We start from the raw sequence: 20,813 nt of genomic DNA, 5'->3' as shown, positions 1-20,813 counted from the left end.
AACATAAAGGACAGAAGAAACACAAAATACGTAATCCTTTTATTAAGATACAGTGTCGTGCTGATATAAAACAACATTAACAAGTTTACTGACATGAGACGTATAAAACGATTTTTGTTACATGGCTCATTTATTTACTAGTGTTCTAGATGGATCCTCCCTCGATAATAAGTGCTTTCAATGTTTGTTGAAGGTTGATAAACTGTATTAGATATGATTTTTTGATTTACATATAAACATGACGCACTTGATTCTCAGATGAAGAGGTAATAAGAACAAAAAACATTTTGCCACTACCAGAACTTTACCAGATAAACAGTAACATGTATACAGTTAACAGGAGAACAGTCTTAGTGCGAAATAAGGAGAGTAGAAACTCAAACCTTTCCAGTGCCATCGTTTATGAAATGTACAGACTCAGTTGCTCAGATTGGATGATGCAGAGCTCTTGCTGTCCGTCTCCGAGTCAGTCTCCTCGCTGCCGCTGCTGGCTACTCTTTGAGCTCCTGGTCTGGACGTCTCCATCCTACCTGGAGGCTCTGAAGCTCCTCTGCTCTGGCAAGGTGTCTGAACACTAACCGACAGAGGGTTGCTTATTAAAGTAGGGATGCTCTGCAGAGAGGGAAATCATAGCCATAGTTAGCCTAAGTGTTAGAGACAGTTTACCCATCAAAGTCTGTTGGGAAGTTCTACCGTATATGTGAAATAAAATTGTATAAAGCCTTGACTCCAGAAGAAGCTGCACAAAATCTGATAGATTGCCTCAAGTGATGTCACTTGTTGGGTTGCATTATGGGTAACATAAGTGCCAGGTTTTGACAAGGAAGAATAATTGTGTGGAATAAAAAATGTTTTTAAAAAAAGGCCAATGGCTGTGTCTGAAATCACCATTCACTAACTACTCTGTACTCCCTATAAAGTGAGCTCACATAATGAAAACAACACTGTCGGACACTACTCTTATCATTATTCCGGCACCGTTAATTATGTTATTGCCGTCGGACAATCAGTTGGACTGTTCAGCGCAATGCATGATGGTATATGGGGCTTGGTTAGTGACCATCGGTTGTACACTACTTTTCAAAATGCATTCTGGGATACTTTAAGTCCATTATAAATGGTATAATTCTCACTAAACATTCGGACAGCACTATAAAATGGCGAGCTCACTATATAGTCCACTATATAGTGAGAATTGATGATTTTGGACACAGCCAATATGTCTGGTTCTTCATCAGTTGTTAACTGTATTGTGAATCTGACAAAGTTAAAGGGGCACAACAGAAAATCAGTGGAGTGCTCTTTTTAAGTTCCATAACTATCTCCACTGGCTTGGGATTATATTAATATTATCACTAGGTTTAATAAAGAACCCAAACAGACGTGCAAAACCCGAAGAAGTTCTTTAAAGGTCTAGTGCTTATGAACCCACCAGTGTTTCCTGACTCCCCATCAGCTCTTCAATCTCATCGCTCCAGCCGAGAATCTCTGCAAACCTCCGTACTGTATCCTCCAGATCACCCAGCTCCATGTGGTCTCCTCTTCGCCGTGGGACCTTCTCAAAGGGACCCACAGCGTGTCGGTTCAGGAGGAGACGTGGAACAGTGGAGCGCACAGTGTTCACAAGGCTGGCAAATGGCTCGATCTGAAACAATTCATTTTTGTTCAGATATAACTGAGCTCAGAAAATGTGAGAACTCATAAAATGTACTAGAAACCCATTTAAAGGACTGAATACAGATACCGTATAAAAAAAATGTACCTGTAAAGACGTGCCCATTATAATCAGCAGGTCCGCTTTGGGGAAGTCTTTAGTGTGGAGGAAATACTTCTGAGGAAGGTCCTCTCCAAAAAACACAACATCAGGTTTGACTGTTGCAGCGCAGAAGGTGCATATGGGGACGTTGTCATTCATTATAGCATGCTGTGAAATAAGGAAGCATTACTGTGGCATCAAATGCAGTGAACTGTTAAATTTGAATGTTTGTTCACCATGGGGTCGGCTGTACCTTAGCCTCCTCAGCAGGGTACGCAGTGTAGCACAGGTGACAGGAAGCTGTAGCAAAACTACCGTGAGCCTCCACAAGTTTGTCATCTGGAATGCCACACACTGTGAAGAAAGTTATTCCATATTAAGACGGACATTAAGAGCAAATGACGACATCAATTCTGGACTGCAGATCTTTTTTTATTAAATTTTTTATATCACACACATTAAGTGTAAAGTGCACAGATTGGCACATGTTCAGAGGCCACCACATCAGTCTTGAGGAATATACATCAGTGACATCATAAAACAGCAAATGTGTTGATGTGGTGATCATAAAGACATTAAAATCACTCCCTAACCAGAAAGCCATGAAGAATGGAAAGGCGAGGGCTCTACCCAGAGCCAAAAAGGCTGCTTTTCGGTCAGCTGTCAAGCGAGCATACAGCACCATCAGAGTGAGACTTAAAGCTGGCATCAAGGAGGCGAGGCGGAGATATCAGCAGAGACTGGAGAGAGACCTCAACACCAAAGATACGTGGCAGGCGATCAAAAACAGCACAGCCTACAAAAGCAGGAGCATCATGTGTGAGGCCACATTACCAGATAAACACATTTTATGCTTGCCTTGATCTCCTCAACACTGAGGCAGCTGTAAAGTCTTTCCACCTCCAGAAGAATGGCAAACAACACCACCTACATCAGCATGATGTTTGTGGATTCCACCTCAGTGGAGCTGAACTGGGAATAAGCATCACATCATAACATCTCTACGTTGGTGAAGAAAGCGCAGAAACGGCTGCATTTCTTTAGGAAACTTAAGGTTGAATTCCCGTGCCAGGTTGTTGTTAACATTTGCAGAGGAGCAATAGAAAGCCTCCTGACTGGAAACATCACTAACTGGCATAGGATGTGCACAGCCCAGGACTGAAGGGCTCTGCAGCAGGTTGGTACCCATCTCCTGAGCGTCAATGATATCAGTGAGGTGAGATGCCTACTCAGAGCCCAAAGTAAAAACCAAAGGACAGTAACCACCCTGCCACAGCCTGTTCACTCTGCTTTCGTCTGGCAAGAGATACAGAAGTACTCTACCGTGTATATCTAGGAATTATTTCTCCACCATCTTGTGCTTATCGTTTTTGTATATAATGTTTGTTATTGTATTATAAAGAAAACTGCAACATAATCTCGTTAAACAACCTGTGTTGTGAAATGATAAATTAATCTCCCTTGTATGTTAATGGTAATTAATGTACGTTGTCCCTGATAAATAAATAAAGTAAAAACAAATAAGCAAATGTCTTCAGTGACCATAATCATTTTAATTTCTGTTTACATTTAATGTATGAAATGATGGGTATTGTATTCAACTTGCCCACAGTTTAATTTAATCTATTTCTGGCAGTTTTTTGTTCCTTTTAAAGATGTCACTCACATTTCTCCAGCCCGTCAATGTTCTGGGTGTACATTCGGAGCAGCAGGCCTTTGTGATGAAGCATCCGGATGAAGTAGTGTATGTAGTTGGGTCGGTGGCTGCCGGGATACAGAGCCTTGGCTAGGGAGAAGAAAGGCTGCGGGTCGTTTGAGAAGTAGTCGATGTTGAAAATAGCTTCTGGGTAAGGGATGTTGTACTTCTCCAAATTGGCGTAAAGACCTGTTCCTGGAGTTCTGAAAATGTACAGATTTTGAAATGTGTACTAAAGGACAGCTAACAGTGTCTTGCTCATAAATAAAGGGTTAAATATCTTTTTAGGAAACACTCACCCGAGGAAACCAGAGCCGATCTGTTCTTAAGGTTTAGAGTGGAACTGAACAAGACTTGTAATAGTCAATAGATGAAGAGCGACACCAACCTGAAGTCTGGGATGCCGCTGGCTGTGCTGATTCCTGCTCCGGCCACCACCACCACATTCTTACAGCGGCCGAGCTTCACCAGCCGAGCCACAGAGGCCAGACCGCCCCGGGATGATGACTTGGCAGCACACGCAGACAGACTGTGCTCATCAGATCTGGACCCAGAGGACTGATCAGCCTGCACAGGGTCACTCGTGCCTTTGGACATCTTTCCATTACTGGAGATCATGCCAAGGAAAGACATGAAAAACTCCTGATTATATGGGACGATCCCCAACGTTAGATTAGTTAATGTATAACCAGAAGACATAATGTCCCCAAACAGGATTTTTCAGACACTTTAGGGAAATTAGGTATTCTATAAAGAACGGTACAATATTACGGATTGTCAGTCATATAATGCTAGCAGCATTATAGCAGGTTTATTCACAAATCTTGGACCACTTTAATATATTGCTGCTTCCACTCTGACCAGCAGATTTGTACCTGGGATGCCTTTGTTTTGTTTCCTGTATGTACAAATGTGTACTTGAAGTGTGGCCTGTAATGTTTGCTTTTCCTAATCATTTATCTTTTTTTAAAAGTTACTGTAATATGTTCTCACCTTATAGGTAAACCGTCCTGCCCGCTCACACTCATCTGACTGAGGTCCTGGGCCAGAGCAGAGCCCGTCTGCTTCTTTCGTAGTTTGCCATACGGACCAGGTCCAGAGTCCTGGGTCTCTGCCGGGACTGTGTGCCTGGCCTGGGAGCTGGAGCTGCGGGTCATCCTGGTGACTGGAGGCTTAGGGGCTTTTTTATCCCAGCTGGACCGGTTCATTCCAACACCTGTTGACAGCAAGAAAAATAAATAAATAAATGAAACATCACTGTTTGAATACACATTTCCTTTGCTCTGAGCAGTCAGCTCTAAATGACATTTGTATGTCAGGCCATACACACACTTTTTTTTTTTTTTTTTTTTTTTTTTTTTAAAATTGTGTCATTTGGAAAATATGGGCTTGATTGCTTGTGTATTTTCTTTTTATTTCCTTTTTTGCCCCCCCACTGACTGCACTAATTATATATTGACTTGTTTTCAGTGATTTGCTTTCCATTTGCTCTCCCTCCTTTCCCTCCAGCTTCTGTGTCCCATATTTAAAAAGCTGTTACACTGAAATCATCGTGACATCCTCCTTTTCTCTTCACTCCCTTTGCACAGAGAGAAGCTGAAATGTTTTAAAACTGTCAAACTGTTGAACAAAAGGTAATGGCTGCAATATATTTAGCAACCCCCCCCTCCCCCCCTCTGCTCCTCAGCAGCTATGCTAATACAGTCCACAGCTGTGGCAGCTTTACTGCTCAGGGAAAGCAGAGGGTAGAGCCCAGAGGTGGGGGGTGAGAGTTTAAAAAGAGGGGTGGCAGAGGTGAAAGGGAACCGTAGATTGACTGTGTGTCAACAAACCCAGCTGGAAGAGAAAAGAGGATGCCCTCTAACGGCCCCCTCAAACTGAGAAAAAGAGGGAGGTGGGGGTGCAGAGATAAATGATACGGAGGCGGGATTCAATAAAGAGGGAGCAGAGGAGTAGAAGAGGAGAGAACGGAGAGGAGGAGGGGGGATTCTTTTCCAAAGCTATTCTAGGCCTTCAAACAACTTCCATGAGGAATGAGTGTGAGTGATCAGGGAGAGGCAGCGAAAAAGAAAACAAAAGAGCTACAACCCATAAAACATGACTGCTTCAGAGGGCAACAGGAAGATAAGACAGGCTTTTCTCAGCAGCACCTTATCGCCCTCCGGAGGGGATGGTAGAGGAGGACAAGGGTCAATGAAGGCTTACGGAGTGGCAACATGGCCAAAATGAGTGATGTGATGAGTAGTCTGAAAGCTTTTCTTAAATTGCTAAACTAACTTTTAAAGAAAGTTAGTGATTACCAAGCTTAAAACTGATGTAAATTAGTTTGTATACAACCCTCTGAACCATTAAAAAAAAAAAAATAATTCTCAGAGCTACTGTCATTTAAGGCACTCAATCTTCTTTCACTTTGCCTTCTCAAAGGCTGAAGCCCCCACATTACTGTTTTTTCCCCCCTGCACATCCTAAGGAACTATTAAAAACAGCGGGAGGGCGAGGGTCTTGGCTTTTGTCTGGGCTCCTCTCAAAAAGAGACACTGCCGAGTACAGACAATAAATCACCAGCCCAGTTATTAAGGTCTCACACAGATGGTTAGGTAGTAGCAGCAGACACAATGTGTCACATAAAGACTACACACAGGTGTATTGCTCCTTGGATATTACAGATTTACTAAATTAAACTTGGCTCATATTAAGAGAGGAGAAACTTGAACATGGGAGAGAAAGCCTAACAGTCAGCGTGGCTGGAGAAAACTGTGGTGAGGACACGGCGCTGGCAGGTCTGCAGGAATAACACCCAGTCAAAACAGCCGCAAAGGGCAATGTTCAAAACAAAGTCCCAGGCACAGGTGCAAAAAGTTATTTTTTATTAGATCAAACTGTCTTTCAGTGTTTTAAATTTCCACTTTATCTGGTAAAGCTCTAATTGTGCAACAAATGCCATTATTATTCTTTAATGATAAAAAATCCCTGTATAAATAACAAAAGGCTTAAAAAAGGATTTGAGAGCCCCCCGCTCCCCTTGCTAGGCCTTCCACAGTACTTTTTCCTCACAGCTCTCCGCAGTTGAAAAGCTGAGCTCAGTGTGTCCCAGTACTGGACCACCAGGAGTGTAGCTGCTCACATGAGGGTTACAGTTATCTAATTAGGACAGGCCTAAAACACCGGGCACACCTCGGTGCTCACAATTACACCCCCCCCCCCCACAAAAGTCAGGATGGATAATCCTTTGACGCTAGAACCCAAAAACTAAACACCAGCAAAGAGAATCAGAAAAAAAGCTTTTCAGAACAACAAAAATGCCACATTCTCCGACATGTACTGTTCATTGACGAAGCAAAAGAACTTTCTGTCTGAAATGCTGCAACAATGTGAGGTAGGAAAAAAAGCACAATTCTTCAAAAAAGGAGACAGATAAAAGCAATAATATAATAATTTTCTACTTTGCAAACAGCTCCTTCCATACAGATAATAACAAAGGGTCTCCTTTTAGATATTACAATCTCCACTTAAGATTCAATGGTGATACAATGAGAGTTTTGTCAGTGAACATGTGGATGCAGTTAAATCTGTGGTCTCACAATTGATGTATTTTTTAAATCATGAGAGAATATGTTAAGGTTTTTTTTGGTTTGTTTAATTTATAAAATTCAATATAATGACGATAATAATCACAACTTGCCAGTTCACATAGGTGTATTGTACATGGCTAATTAGACTCACCATGAAACTGCGTAAAAAAAAAAATGTAGCACTGTTGTCAAAAGGTCTGAGATTCAAGCCCCTCTTCGGCCAAAATGTATGCTGGTCACTGCAGTCACTGGCCTTACAATTGGAGATGGTTGATTAGGGTTGTTTAGGTTCTTGAATGTGCATTGAAGCATTGTTTTTTTAAAGCTAAACATGCAGAAAGCACTCAACATGCAATATACGCATGTTCCTGGATTGAAAATATGGTTTATAACGTTTACCCGCTTAAAGCCTTCGCACAGATTTACAACAGAACAGGATTTTTTTTCACAGCAGACATTTTGACAAATCACAGCAGGAAAAGCAGAGGCTGCAACTTGCAATTATTTTCCTTATAAGTTGAACTGACAATTATTTTAACCTGTAAAATGTCAGAAGCAGTGAAATTTACAAAGTTACAAAGCCCAAGGTGACGTTTAAAATAAAACAAAAAGGAAAAAGAAACAAATCATCACATTTGAGACGGTCGAGCCAGAAAACTTTTGGCTTTTTTTGCTTGAACGTACAAATGATTAATCAATTATCTGTTCTAGATTAATTTTCTATCAATTGACAAAATTTTCTATTCTTGTCAAAATATGAAATGCAATTCAAACAACAATCTTGATTTCAACAACAGATCAACTGGTCAAATGTCGACCTTTCAGTTCAACAATCACTTGAAAATACCTCTAAATTACTACAAATCCAGTTTACATTCTTCATTAGATTACATTAATACATCCATCGTCAACCGCTTATCCTGTGTACAGGGTCGCGGAGGGCCTGGAGCCAATCCCAGCTGGCACCGGGCGAGAGGTTGGGTACAACCTGGACAGGTCGACAGTTCATCGCACAAACAACCACTCACATTCAGACCTAAGGGGCAAATTAGAGTCGTCAATTAACCTAGCCTGCATGTCTTTGGATGGTGGGAGGAAGCCAAAACACCCGAAGAGAACCCGTGCAGATATGGGGAGAACATGAAACCCCACCCACAAAGGCCTGGGACCACCAGGACCTTCTTGCTGTGAATACCAAAAGCAGTATTTTAAAGATCTTTTTTTAAATATTTTGTTAAATTATGCTATTGACTAAACATTAAATAAATCCTAAATTAGAGCCATTAAATAAAGAGTTGATGCATCCAAAATCCAATCCTCATTCACAGTCAACAGCAGCAGCCTGAACCTGCAGAGTCTCTTTCTCCCCAGAGATGTGAGCGTTAAAAATATATACCTGCTGCCTCTGGAGTAACATGTCAGCTGTGTCTTAAAGGGGATTTGGTTAAGTTTAATGAGGGGCTTCCCCCCTGCAACCCCACCATTTAACCCTCCACTTAGAGCAGAATTGAGGACAGCCGACTTTGATCTCTGCTGCCCCCTCCTCTCCTTCCCTCCCGACACAGGAATGGCAACAGGCAGCCTGGTCACCATGGAAAGCTCTTCATTACTTAGTTGGAGAGGCAACAGCTCTCAGTTCTCCATCCCCACCTGCTTACGAATGACTTATCACTCCGTGTAGCATCTTTGTTGGACTCTCAATTGACACAAAGCAGAGAGTCCTAATTTGTGTTTATATATTGTTTGCTCTCACGGGGTGGGGGGTGGGTGGGTGCCAGAGAGCCAATTTCACCCAGTGGGTTGATGGCTAACTAATGACTCTTATCCCGCTGCTCCTCTGAGGACGTCCCAGCCCCTAAATTAAACACCAATCTACCAATAATGGGATGTGATGTTATTTGTACAACAATGTGGATTCTGTGGGAAGAGGGGATCTGAAAATAAGGTGTGCTTTCACAAAAGGTGTTAAGCCACCACTCACTACACTGCGCACAGGAACGTACAACAAAATAAAGGCTAGGTAATTAAAGTTATTTAAAATCATCCGGGGACGCAACAAACCACTTTTCATTATGAATTCATTTGCAATTACTTATTCGATTGACCGCGGAACTGTTTAGTCTCAAAAATGTAAAATGTTGCTTGTTTTTGTTGTAGTTTAAACCCACCAATAGGTATTGATATATACTGACATTGTATTAAACCAGGCAGAGATCAGCAACTATTTGAAATCTTTGATTGGAGAAAAAAAAAAGTTTTTATGGTTGTTTTTTAGTTGTCAATTGACTAATTAATTGGACTAATCCAACCGTGAGTCTTGTTTGCAGAATAGGCCTTTAAAAAAAAAAACACAATACTTAACTTTTATTTAAAGATAAAAGGAATGCTACCTGTTAGCAACGGTTTGACTAACTTTGTGTGACCAAATCCTGATTTAAACAGGAACCACTTTTGGATGTGCAGAGTGTTTCCACTGCTACACCAAGTGCTGTATGAATTCAGGCACTCCAGCATCAGGTCTTCTAGAGGAGTTACTAACAGTGAGGCTACACTGGCACCTGCTGGAACCTAAATCTCATTACACATGAGAACCAGTAAGGGCTGCATGCTCTGTGGGAACTCTAACTTACATGGGATGGCTCCATTAATTACACCATGTTTAATAAGTTTAGTTTACTGCGACACAGACAGCCAAACCAAACCTGATTGGCTGTTTAGAGCAAAGTCTGAGTGGAAGCAAATATAGACCATGTTTAATAAGCAAATACAGTCAATAAACAGCCATTAGTGTTGGTAACACCAGGACAGAGATTTCATAGCACGAAATGAGGATAGTAGATTATGCCTCCAACATGATTTGATTCATTGATGAGCAGAAAGTTATTTATTATATTGATTAGAGCTGCAACGATTAATCGATTCCTTTTTAACTATTAAATTAATCTGCAATTATTCTGGCAATCAATTTTGTTAAGGAATTAAGGGGTAGAACAACACTGGTTTTCCCGGTCATGATACTGAGTTTCCCAAGGTCGAGATTATCTTTATTTTGTTTTATTTTATTTTATTTTATTACAGACAGACTGGCTCGCTCTATGTAGAAAGTGTTGCATATGGCTTAAGTGACACACAATGTGTCTTGATTAAACAAATAACCTCTTCACACATGTATAGAGGGGTGAACAATAACCATATCTGGACTCTTAGTGAATCTCTGTAGGTCTAGGACGGATAAATATTCCCCAACAGGAAGTATCCTTCAGATTTGATGTTGGCATTCAATGTGTTCGTTGTTTGTCGGCACTGCATCTTATCGGCCTAGTGTCAATAAATCTCAGTCTCAGTCTCTGAAACTTCTTCATCACACCTAAACCTGGCTCACAATATTCAGTTTCGAGTAGATTAAGAAAAAATGTCTGATAAATCTCCAAATTATTTGATTTCTAGGGCAATGAATGTCATTTGAGCTTTGAAGCTTCGACAATTAACAGTGAATAATCGAAGCTTCGACGGCATTGTGCACGGTGTCCTGGTGGCGTTACCGACTGTGTTACGCCAGCTGTAATCGAGATACAGCTAGCCTATGTATTTCATAGATTAAAACAGAACACCACAAGGAGGAGAGAGACTGGAGTTAGATAAAAAGAAGAATATTTGTCATTGTCATCAATCACTTTAAAGTGCTCCCACAGAGCTGAGGGCTTCATTGTTTTCCCTTTGATGTGAACGGGAGCGTCAAGTTCACTGCTGTGGGCAGAGGTCAGGCATGCAGAAAAAAAAAAAGAAGAAAAAATATTCTATATTCGAATCCCAAAACTGAAAATCAAATGTGTACCCAACAATCGATCATTTGAATATTCAGGTCCAGCCCTACGGATTTCAGCTTCTCAAATATTTTCTGCCTTCATTTGGCCTCTATGATAGTAAAGTGAACATCGTTGGGTTGTTGACAAAACAATACATTTTTAGGACATCACCTTGGGCTTTGAGAAACACTGAACATTTTTCACCCTATTATGGACCAAACAACTTATCAATTAATCATGAAAATGACTGACGGGCCAACTGATATTGAAAATAATCAATAGTTGCAGCCCTAATATTGATCATTGAGTAAAAAGTTTCTCACTTTATAAAATAAACAACATTTTGTTGTTTTAGCTGCATATTAAACTGAGTAAGGAATGTTGTTGTGGACCGAATTGTTTTTACCTTTGAGACAGTGGTTTTGTACATGTTAAGACATTTTTGTAAGAGATTACGATTAATGTAAAAAGACCACACATTTGCTTTATGTGCAGAGGACCATCTGCATCTGGACATATACGGAGTAAGTTTCATCACCGTGTTCTACTACTCCACCTGTTGCATTGAAAAATCCACAATTTATGAAAATGCAAATACGTAAATACAAACGTTTAACTACTGGACACAAAACGTCTCCATCCTGACCTGGAGGTTTCAGGTTTCCACATCACATGCGTTAAGTTGCATATTGAACCACGACTGGCTTTCAAACCAGCTGTGATATTACAAGTCGAAATCAGTCGCTCGTAAATACACGTCTTCAATAAAAAGGAGAGCTCAGAGAAACTTTCCCTCTTCAGCAGCTGGAGGTGAAAACAGCCTTCTAGTGTCAAAGTCTGCACGGACATTGAGCTGCACAGCCGAGCTCAAACATCCAAGTGAAGTAACAATAGTGGTGGAAAGTAAGTACTTAAGTACAATTTTGAGATATTATTATTGGTGAAGAATATTACTTCTATCTATCCCTTTGTGAAATGCATAAGCTACATGCCAGTAGGCCTAGCCTCTATAAAGGAATTCAAATTAAAGTCCACCTTTACCAGCTGTAATATTGAAGTGATGTACACATTTCACCATTAATAATAATAATAATTAAAATAATATTATATAATATACATTCTTCTGAAATGGGATATTTTGTGTAATAGTACTTATTATTTTTGGTACTTGAAGCATATATTCTGACTAATACTTTTGTACTTTTACTTTTGAATACTAAACTTTTGAACATTGAATGCAGGACTGTTACTTGCATTTCTGCACTGTGGTATTACTACTTTTACTTTATGTCTGGGAAGGTTCTCTGTCATACAGGTCACAGTTATCCAAAGAAGGTTAAAGTCAAGGGCAACTGGACTTGGTTGAAGATACTAGAAGACGTTTCGTCCCCCATCAAAGAGACTGCTTCAGTTTTGAAATGACTAGTAGGGAAACTATCAATTTAACCGCTGGTTAGTGATTTAAACCTTCTTTGGATACTTTTACTGTAGTGAAGTAGGCTACTTCTTCCACCGCTGAGTAACAATAAGCAAAACAACATTTTGGAGGAGGGCTTAAAACTACATGGGATACATCGCTAGAAAAACACAGGGACTCTTTCACAGCTGCTGTTAATAAGACTAATGTGGTTCCTAAGGTTGAGCGAAACACCAGGATCTTGGAAAATTTCTTCAAGTTGGAAGAGCTAATGCAGCTCCAGTCTGCAGGAAAGCATTGACATTATCGTTAAAAGGTGGAAGAGCACATCCCCAGACGCCCTGCGGTAGGCTCATAATGACAATAAGAAGGCTACGATTAACATCATTGTCATTAGCTACCTGTCTCCTTCCCAGGCGGCGGACTGTTTGAATGCAGAGCAGACGGCGACGACAGACTCAGTTGGGTCACTCGCAAAGCTCCTTTAACGCTGAACTCAAGCGTGTAGTCCGCCAGCCCAAACCCAAGTCACCCAAACATCTGACTCAGGAGTGGTAAAGGTACCCCCTACTTCTGAAACGCGGACACTTCCTCTCTACATGCAGCCTGGACTGTAAGTTTCAGAGTTGAGAGCTATCACTCTGCAGCTGTTTCCGGGTACTAAATAAGCCATTACCAATACAGGCGGGAAACCGAGCTGTAAGTGTTTCCGCTTTGTAACTCCAGTGTTATTCAAATAGGACTTTTATTAACGTGGAAAATATTTTGATATTTCCTTATACGAAAAGCAAAGATGTCCTACTAATAACATTAATGATGGCTCTCTTATATCCTTGGGTCCCAGTCAGTTGTGACAGTGTGTGACACAATACTAGCATTGATCATTTGAACACACATGTGCTTTTTCCAAACGTTACATGTCATATGTTTTCTGTGTAAAATGTAGGCTATATTAAAAAAATAAATACACTTCGTTGCCAGTTTATTAGGTACACCTAGATAAAATAAACACTGTCTAACAGTTGTAGACTTCTCCCTTCATGAAGGTTATAATGTTAAGTTTTTGTTGAAACTGATTTACAGAGGCTGCAGTTTGTGGTGCTGTTGAATTGTAATACACATTTTGCAGAGATGTGTTTCTGTTAATTAGCCTACCCTCATGGATATAAATGGGAAGGGCAAAATAATAGAAACACCAGACAGCTAAAAAAAAAAAAAAACTAAAAAAGCAAGCAAAAAAATGATTTATTAGTATTAGTTGTGTTGGATAGCATTTGTTGTAGCAAGGTGTACCTAATACACTGGCAACTGAGTGTGTATGCATGTAATAAATTGGACAAAACTAAACGGCTGTCTTATTTCTGGATGTTTTACCTCTACTTGAGAAAGAAGACATTCGGTGAAAACCCTCTTTTGGGTTAGTTTAGTTAGTTTATAGCATGCTCCAGATTTAAGATGTCCGTGTTTTCTTCAGCAAGTTTAATCAGGGATTGTTCTTGCTTTGAAACTTAATTCCCTTACTGCTGCTTATGAAGACACAAATGGGATTATGACGGTGTTTAGCTAATTTTTACACGTCATGCACAGGGTATTAGACTGTATGTAAATACCCATTCATGCAGGCCAGTGCTGTTAAGTTTAGAAGACATCCTTCCAGTCATTCAAGGCTTTGTCAACTACAATGTGCAGAGACCAAACAGCAAGGCCAGGTCACTTTAGTTCTTAACAGAAACACATCAGATCATCAAAAGATAGAAATATCCATATAGCAAAATAACTTAATTAACATAACATAATTTGAATATGAAGTTTACAGATTACACCAATGCTTTGCATTTGTTTAATAATTTTGCCCAGACCCAGGAGCATTGCTTGGTTGGTAATTCAGCCTTATCTACATTAATAAATTTCTCTTTCTTTAATCTTTTTGCTATTCCCATGAAAATGTAATCAATTCTATGCATTGAAGAGTGTCTTTTATTCTAGTCTTTTATTTTTTTAAACTATGACGTATCTTTATCAAAGAGATGATCTTTGATTCACGGTGTAAAAAGCTGCATGCACGTCACTTCCTCTTTCAGGGAGGAGGTTGTTTTGGGGGTATTTTGATCAGTGTCTTCTCCCGCCAAAGCTACAGTCCATACAACAAAAAAACCCCTGATCTTTTCAGTTCTGTTCCCACGTGAATTGCTAAGTGGTGCACAAACAGGATGGGTTATTTCTCTTCAAAACATCGAATCATTTCTGAATGAAAAAAATAAAAATAAAAAACCGTGTTTGTGTGTGAACTAAAACATTGAACAACAAAACTATTGTAAGACAGCAAATGGGAAGCAATGTTATCTGTCAATCCAATTGTCCACAATAACTACTTCTGTTCTTGCATGCGTATGGATTGTGACTGCAGCCAGCAGCTGGAGCTCCAGCCAGCAGGCAGTGTGTGTGTGTGTGTGTGTGTGTGTGTGTGTGTGTTTTATGGGTGGAGACTGAGGTCCTCCTCCAAAATATAGTCAGACAACACAAATCTGCTTAACCACCAGCAGCAACACCGTTGCAGGCCCTGGGAAGCTGAAAATCACCTTGCTCATATAGTTTGAAGTCCCGCACCGCACCTTGGACCAGTCTGCAAAGCAAGGTGAGTGCTACATGAGCTAGTTCGGGATTCAGGTCGGACAATGACAGTCAGCCATGAGAACTTCTGGAGAACCGCTAGCGTTACTGATGATTAAAACAACAACGGAGCCATATTATCTTGCAAACCAGCTTCAAACCAAACTCCCTCGACCGTTAGGATCAGGGGGACCGATATGATAACGGTATATGTTTTTTTTAATCGATCAATTTACGGTGATGTTTTGTGTTTCGGGGGTGACGTGTCCGTTTGGATGCCTCATCTAGAAGATTCAACAAACAAGCTTACTTATGGCGACTGAAGGCTTTAACAGCCCATAGGCGTGTTAGTTACAAGCACAACACTTTCTGCCTTTTCTGTTTGTTTTTAAAATGAGAAGGCAACAATTTTGTCAAGCAGTGCGGGAATGCGTCATGTTTTATCTTTTTAAGCGAGCATCCGCGGCTGTCGTTTTTAACTGCCTGTAGGTTAACGTTAGCTTCTGTTGACGTTAACGTACGCCTTCCACGTAACGACGGCTGTTAGCTTTGACATTGTACGTTAGGCCTTTAGCCAGCTAACGTTACTCACTGGTAGTATCATTAAACCAACCAGGAAACACAGGGTGATCATGTTTACCCATCAGATAATAGCCACGACAGCTGCCAAAAGCATAACGTTACTGTTAAGTAATACGATGTTCCCCTTGTTCATCTTTAACGTAATAAACGCTGTGACTGCATGGTGCTTTCTTCTGAGCAGATTTCATAACTTCTTGACAAGGCATCATTGAGTTCCCAAAACAACAAAAAAAAAATGACATTTCAAGTAACTAAGTCAAAGCAGTATGCAACGAGGCCTTCACTTTAAAACCCCAGACAGAAAGCTAAATAACGTTAATGTGGGTATCAGCTTTATGTGATCATATCTGTCGTTAAAATGTAGAGTTTGCAACTGTCAGCTTATGCCATTGTTTATTACCGTTTTCCCAAATTTGTTTTACGTTTAGAAATTAATCTTGTCTGCTAGTTTTAACCAGCTGCACAGCTCTGTGAGACTGAACAGGTCTGCCTTGTTTTAGGACCAGCAGCACACCCTAAGCAAGCTCCTTTATTTTCTTTACACACTGTGTGCATAGCTCCTTCTGAGAAAGTCTTAACTAAATATCAAGAGTAAGGATCCTTACTCTTCACATTTAGTTATGTTTTTTTCTGTACATGGTCACATAGAAAACATTTAGTACTTTTAATAATAATAATAATACAAATTTTAGTGTGTGTGTGTGTCTGTAGCCTTGTCACAATCAGTGTTGTTAGAGCATCTGGTATATGCACCAGGTTGAACAAAGTGAACAAGGTATTAATCTCTGTGAAATACAAATATTAAGGAATAATTCTAGACAAATCTGCAAAAACAAACACAGGCACAGATCTGTAACATGGCTTACAGCACAGAGTCTACATTATTAGAGCCAGGGGAGGTGGGGGGGGCTTTCCAGGGAGCAGAATTAATGTTAAACAGAAGCTGTTTTCCTGTAGTTCACTGTAATTGTGTTCTTTATTTTCCCAGAGAGATGAGTCAGGAGGAGCAGGTGCCTGAGGACATGCCTGCATACCTCAAAGATGAGCCAGGAGCTACAGGTAAGTTTATTTGCGAAGGGCCTGTGACAGTGAGACATTTTGTTTTATTCAGCATGTATTGATAATCAATACATTTTGTAAGTCAATTTTCATGTAAATCTCCAACCACTGTCTGGTTTTATACACTTGTAAAGTGAATATATTTTGGAGTGATGGTTGGACAAATACAAGCAATTTGACAACATCTAGGAAACTATACGGACATTTAAAATTATTTTCTAACATTTTGTACACAAAGTAAATAATTGATACATTTTTAACAATAATTGTCATTTGCAGCCCTACATGACTGATACTGGCTTTTTGAGACACTTTGTTTTTTTGTTACATTCTAGTTTTTCTATTTAGATAATGGTGTATTGCAATAGCCCATGCGTGCATCTTTACCAAGTAAAGACGAAAAAGAAGACACCTTGTTTACCATTATTTAATTTTTTTAAATTAAGCACTTTCATAATCAAATAATCTTAAGTCATTCATCAAGCAAAAATACTAAAATTTCCAGCTTCTCAAATGTGAGGATTTAATTTTATTTTTTTTCTCCGTTTTAGATTATTTTAAATTGAATATCTGGGTTTTTTACTGTTGGTTGTACAAAACAAGTGATTTGAGCTCTGGGAAATTTTGGTGGGCATTTTTCACTGGCATTTCATAGACTAAACCATTATTCAATTAATAATAAAAAAAAGAACTAACTGATTAATCAATAATGAATATAATCAGCTAAAGTGTCATGGACAATTTTGCAGAATCTTTTGTATTATGGTAACAGGTTACTATGGGTGACATTTATAATCTGAAAAGGCCTGTGTAGATGCAGAATGTTTGAAGTAGAGCTGAAATGATAAGTTGATTCATCAATTAGTCGATATACAGAAAATGAGACAGTGACTGTTTTGAAAATATATTGATTGCTTGAGTTAAAAGAAGCCAAACTGTATGGTTCCATCTTAATTGTGTGAATGTATTACATTACAGTAAACGTAATTTAGCTATTTGAATATCTGTGGTGGGCATTTTTTTCTTTTCTGATGTTTATATCAGAGATGCTTACAAGTCTTTGAGCTAGAGTCCAAGTTAAGTCTCAAGTCACTAGTGGTTATAACGAATGTTGTATCACCTGCTGCGTTCAATCCAGGCTGCTTATAAAACTGTGTAGCTATAATGAATTCTGTAACTGTAACCAGTTTTTCACTTACAGAGCACAACCATGTAATGTGCAGTGCAATTAATGACAGCTTATAAAATACTGTAAGTCAACACATACCCCAGATTCTCAACGTGTAACGCTATCTAAATAAAACTGTAATATTACATCAACAATAAACTTATAACCTGTTTGCAGCCGACGTTAATAATTAACGTGATGGCAGCCAGCGGGACGTAAATGATTACGTTAATCGACCACCACAAGTTTGCCAAGTAAGAAAATGCTCATTCATCTTTTCATAACAAACGACAGTCGGAGTAAACCTCCCGTAGGTCGTAGCTAAAGCAAGAAGCAAGCTAACGTTAGATGGCCAATGCTGAGCTAAACATATTTACTAACCTCAGGTTAGTAACGTCTTTTGCGTTGAGCGCTTCCTTGTTTGGGCCTTGTTGTATGAAGTTTTAAAGCCAAAGTTTATGATTAATGGCACAACAGCTGCCAGTGTTTGTTGTCCTCTCTCACGTGTGGCCGCACGCAGCCGATACTACGTGTTAGGTAGGCAGGTTATAGGTAATGGAGGGAGGGGAATAATAACAGCAAGCTCAATAGACATTTCCTAAAAATAAACATTGTTCACGAGCCCCGCACCTCGAGTCCAAGTCGAGTCTGAAGTCACTCTGTGTGCGACTTAAGTTGGACTCGAATCAGAGTCTCAAACTCGAGTCCCCGTCTCTGGTTTATATACCAAACAAGCAATGGATTCATTTAGAAAATTATTGGCAGGTTAATTGATAATGTAAATAATCATTCATTGAAGCTTTTGTTTGGAGGTCTTCCGTCCTCTTATTATTTGGCAGTGACATGTTGAATCTTAAAATGTTTGCTTTGGTTGTTTTAAATCAGAGGACAACGAAAAGGACCACCCTCAGACCCAGCCGGGCATGTTCGGCAGGTTGGCAGGGGGCTTGTACGGCGCCACCAAGGGAGCTTTGGGAGCGACGGTGGGCGGTGTGACCTGGATAGGAGGAAAGAGTCTGGACCTCACCAAGACTGCGGTCAGCTCCGTAGCCGCAGTTCCTGCGATGGGAGTGGGTTTGGTTAAAGGAGGAGTGTGTGCTGTAGCTGGAGGAGTGACTGCTGTTGGCTCTGCAGTGGTCAGCAAAGTTCCCATAGGAGGAGGCAAAAAGAAGGACAAGTCTGACTGAGGGAGAGAAGAGTGAACTCACAGCTGAGGTGTATGGCTCGCACTGTGTTTGCCTGTTTTAGCATTCATGAGCAGGAAAAGAGCAACAGAGGACTCAAAGATTTAGTGTACACATTTTGGTGAGGGGGGAGGAGGAGGAGGGGGTCTGTGCTTTGTTTTTGTCTTTTAGCTTCTGTTTTTGTGATTGATGGTAAAACCACATTCATACGATTATGTAGCAAGGACCTACAAAGCAAGAACTAACTAAGACTCTCCTGCTCTGCTGTTAAAGGAAAACACCAAACTATTGTCACCAGTGCCTGAAATTGTTCAAATAAAATGTCCATGTTGTATTTTTGATAATAAGCCACAACACTGTCACTACAAACTGTTGTATTGGCGACATCAGTTAATTTACACAGCAGAGGAGAAAAGATCAGTGTAAATGCACTTAAATTTCACTTGCAGGACAATCGTTGATCAGTGATGATCTTTAACTGACAAGTTTGTCAGTTATGTACATTAAATCACCTTTCTGTACAGTTAATCACCTTTGTTCAGGATGAACAAAAGGTGTCTGATCAAAGATGTGATTTTAAAAGGTACAGTCCAGTTTAATATCTAAGCCATCTGATGGCTGTGGACTGGATATTTCACTGGTGAATTTTTGTGACATTTTCAGTTTTCCTCTAAATTCACATTGCCCTCTGGTGGTTTGTTTTCTCAGTTCAGTGGAAGGCAAGTTGTACTTTCAAAATCACATTATTCCAATAAATGTTGTGTCACAATATAAAAGGTAGAATATTTTGATTGCAATAAACTTTATTTCCAGTTATAGTGTTACCAGATTCACTATGACCATGCCAGTTGAGCCTAAGTTCATTGAATGACATTTTATACATTACACTTATTTTGACCAACTATATATAGATATTGTGACATGTTGGTTATGTCGCTGTCAAATCAAAGTATATTAACATCTTGTAAAAATAAAACTGACACAAAAGCTTCATAATGTAATAAATCTGTCTGACTGAACCAAAGCATTAGACAGTTAAGTTCTAAACATTTCCTTAACACTCCTATGTCGCTTAGGGTCACTGTTTACTATTGTAGGAATCTGATGGCTGGATTTCTTGACATTAAATTGTGAATTTCAAGCGTCAAGTACATTTTTTAAGCTGCCAATCCTGTAAGAGTACATTCAATAAAAAGTCCTTTTTGTAAATCAACCTTTAATTGTAAAATGCCTTTGTATGATGCATGAAGTTTTCATAACAATGAGAATTTATTGAAACAGCAATTATATTCAGAAATTGTTGAAATAAAACATGCTGAAGGTTGTGTTTGTATTGTGGTCCATCAGTTACATAAATCTGTGTACAAATATTGTTCAGATATTTCTACACAGGTTTAATTTCAGAAGCTGATCTATATCTTTCAAGGTCTATTCCAAGATTTGTAAATTCTCTTTTTCTTGGTTGTAAAATAACCTCCTCTATTATAGAAAATAATTTAACTTGAGATTTCTGCAAAACAAAGTGGCCTTGGAATAAGTCATTTGTTATCAAATGATTTAATTAACTATTTCATTAAATAAAGATGTGCATAGTTGATAACTTTGTGATGCTGTCTTCAGTACAGCATTCATTTAATATTGTGAAGTACAAATTGTTTAAATGGAGCCCCATTGTTGTATGCCATGGTTAACAAAATAAATACAATTAAAACTGCAAAAATAAGAATCTGGCCATTTTACAATCTCCAACAAGAACAAGCTTCATCCTAAAATGTTTGGATTCCATTTGTACACTGTATAAACATGGCAAATAGAATTGGCAGTTGATCTTGGCTTATCAGTGATATTTTTTGTGTCAGCCAAAAACTAACAAGAAATGCAGTAGGGCTACAGAGACATTTTATAATAGCTCAGAAATGGTTTGGGATCTGTCTTTTCACTTGAGTTCAACCTCCATGTAAAC

The 20,813-nt window shown here is 39.5% G+C and overlaps 2 protein-coding genes across 3 annotated transcripts; one reads left to right on the top strand and one right to left on the bottom strand.

Moving 5' to 3' along the window:
- Positions 1–22: 22 nt before the first annotated feature.
- si:dkey-103i16.6 (uncharacterized protein LOC557125 homolog) lies at positions 23–12,877 on the bottom strand. Its single transcript, XM_046036356.1, has 8 exons — positions 12,649–12,877; positions 4,446–4,668; positions 3,841–4,059; positions 3,423–3,655; positions 2,010–2,110; positions 1,763–1,924; positions 1,433–1,645; positions 23–612 (listed from the first exon to the last, which is right to left on the bottom strand). Exons 2-8 carry the CDS (start codon positions 4,658–4,660, stop codon positions 418–420), a joined length of 1,338 nt encoding a protein of 445 aa, XP_045892312.1. The 5' UTR covers positions 4,661–4,668; positions 12,649–12,877; the 3' UTR covers positions 23–417.
- A 1,791-nt stretch (positions 12,878–14,668) lies between these two features.
- Positions 14,669–20,174, top strand: tmem263 (transmembrane protein 263). Of its 2 annotated transcripts, none has more exons than XM_046036357.1 (3): positions 14,669–14,882; positions 16,428–16,498; positions 18,552–20,174. In XM_046036357.1, the coding sequence occupies exons 2-3, from the start codon at positions 16,432–16,434 to the stop codon at positions 18,851–18,853; spliced, it is 369 nt and encodes a 122-aa protein (XP_045892313.1). In that variant the 5' UTR covers positions 14,669–14,882; positions 16,428–16,431; the 3' UTR covers positions 18,854–20,174. The 2 variants fall into 2 exon arrangements, with proteins under 2 accessions (XP_045892313.1, XP_045892314.1); XM_046036358.1 differs by lacking the exon at positions 14,669–14,882 and adding an exon at positions 14,933–15,063.
- The last annotated feature ends 639 nt before the right edge of the window (positions 20,175–20,813 follow it).

This window comes from Micropterus dolomieu, linkage group LG22, assembly GCF_021292245.1.
Source record: "Micropterus dolomieu isolate WLL.071019.BEF.003 ecotype Adirondacks linkage group LG22, ASM2129224v1, whole genome shotgun sequence".
NCBI lineage: Eukaryota > Metazoa > Chordata > Actinopteri > Centrarchiformes > Centrarchidae > Micropterus > Micropterus dolomieu.
This window is presented reverse-complemented; position numbering and strand designations above follow the sequence as displayed.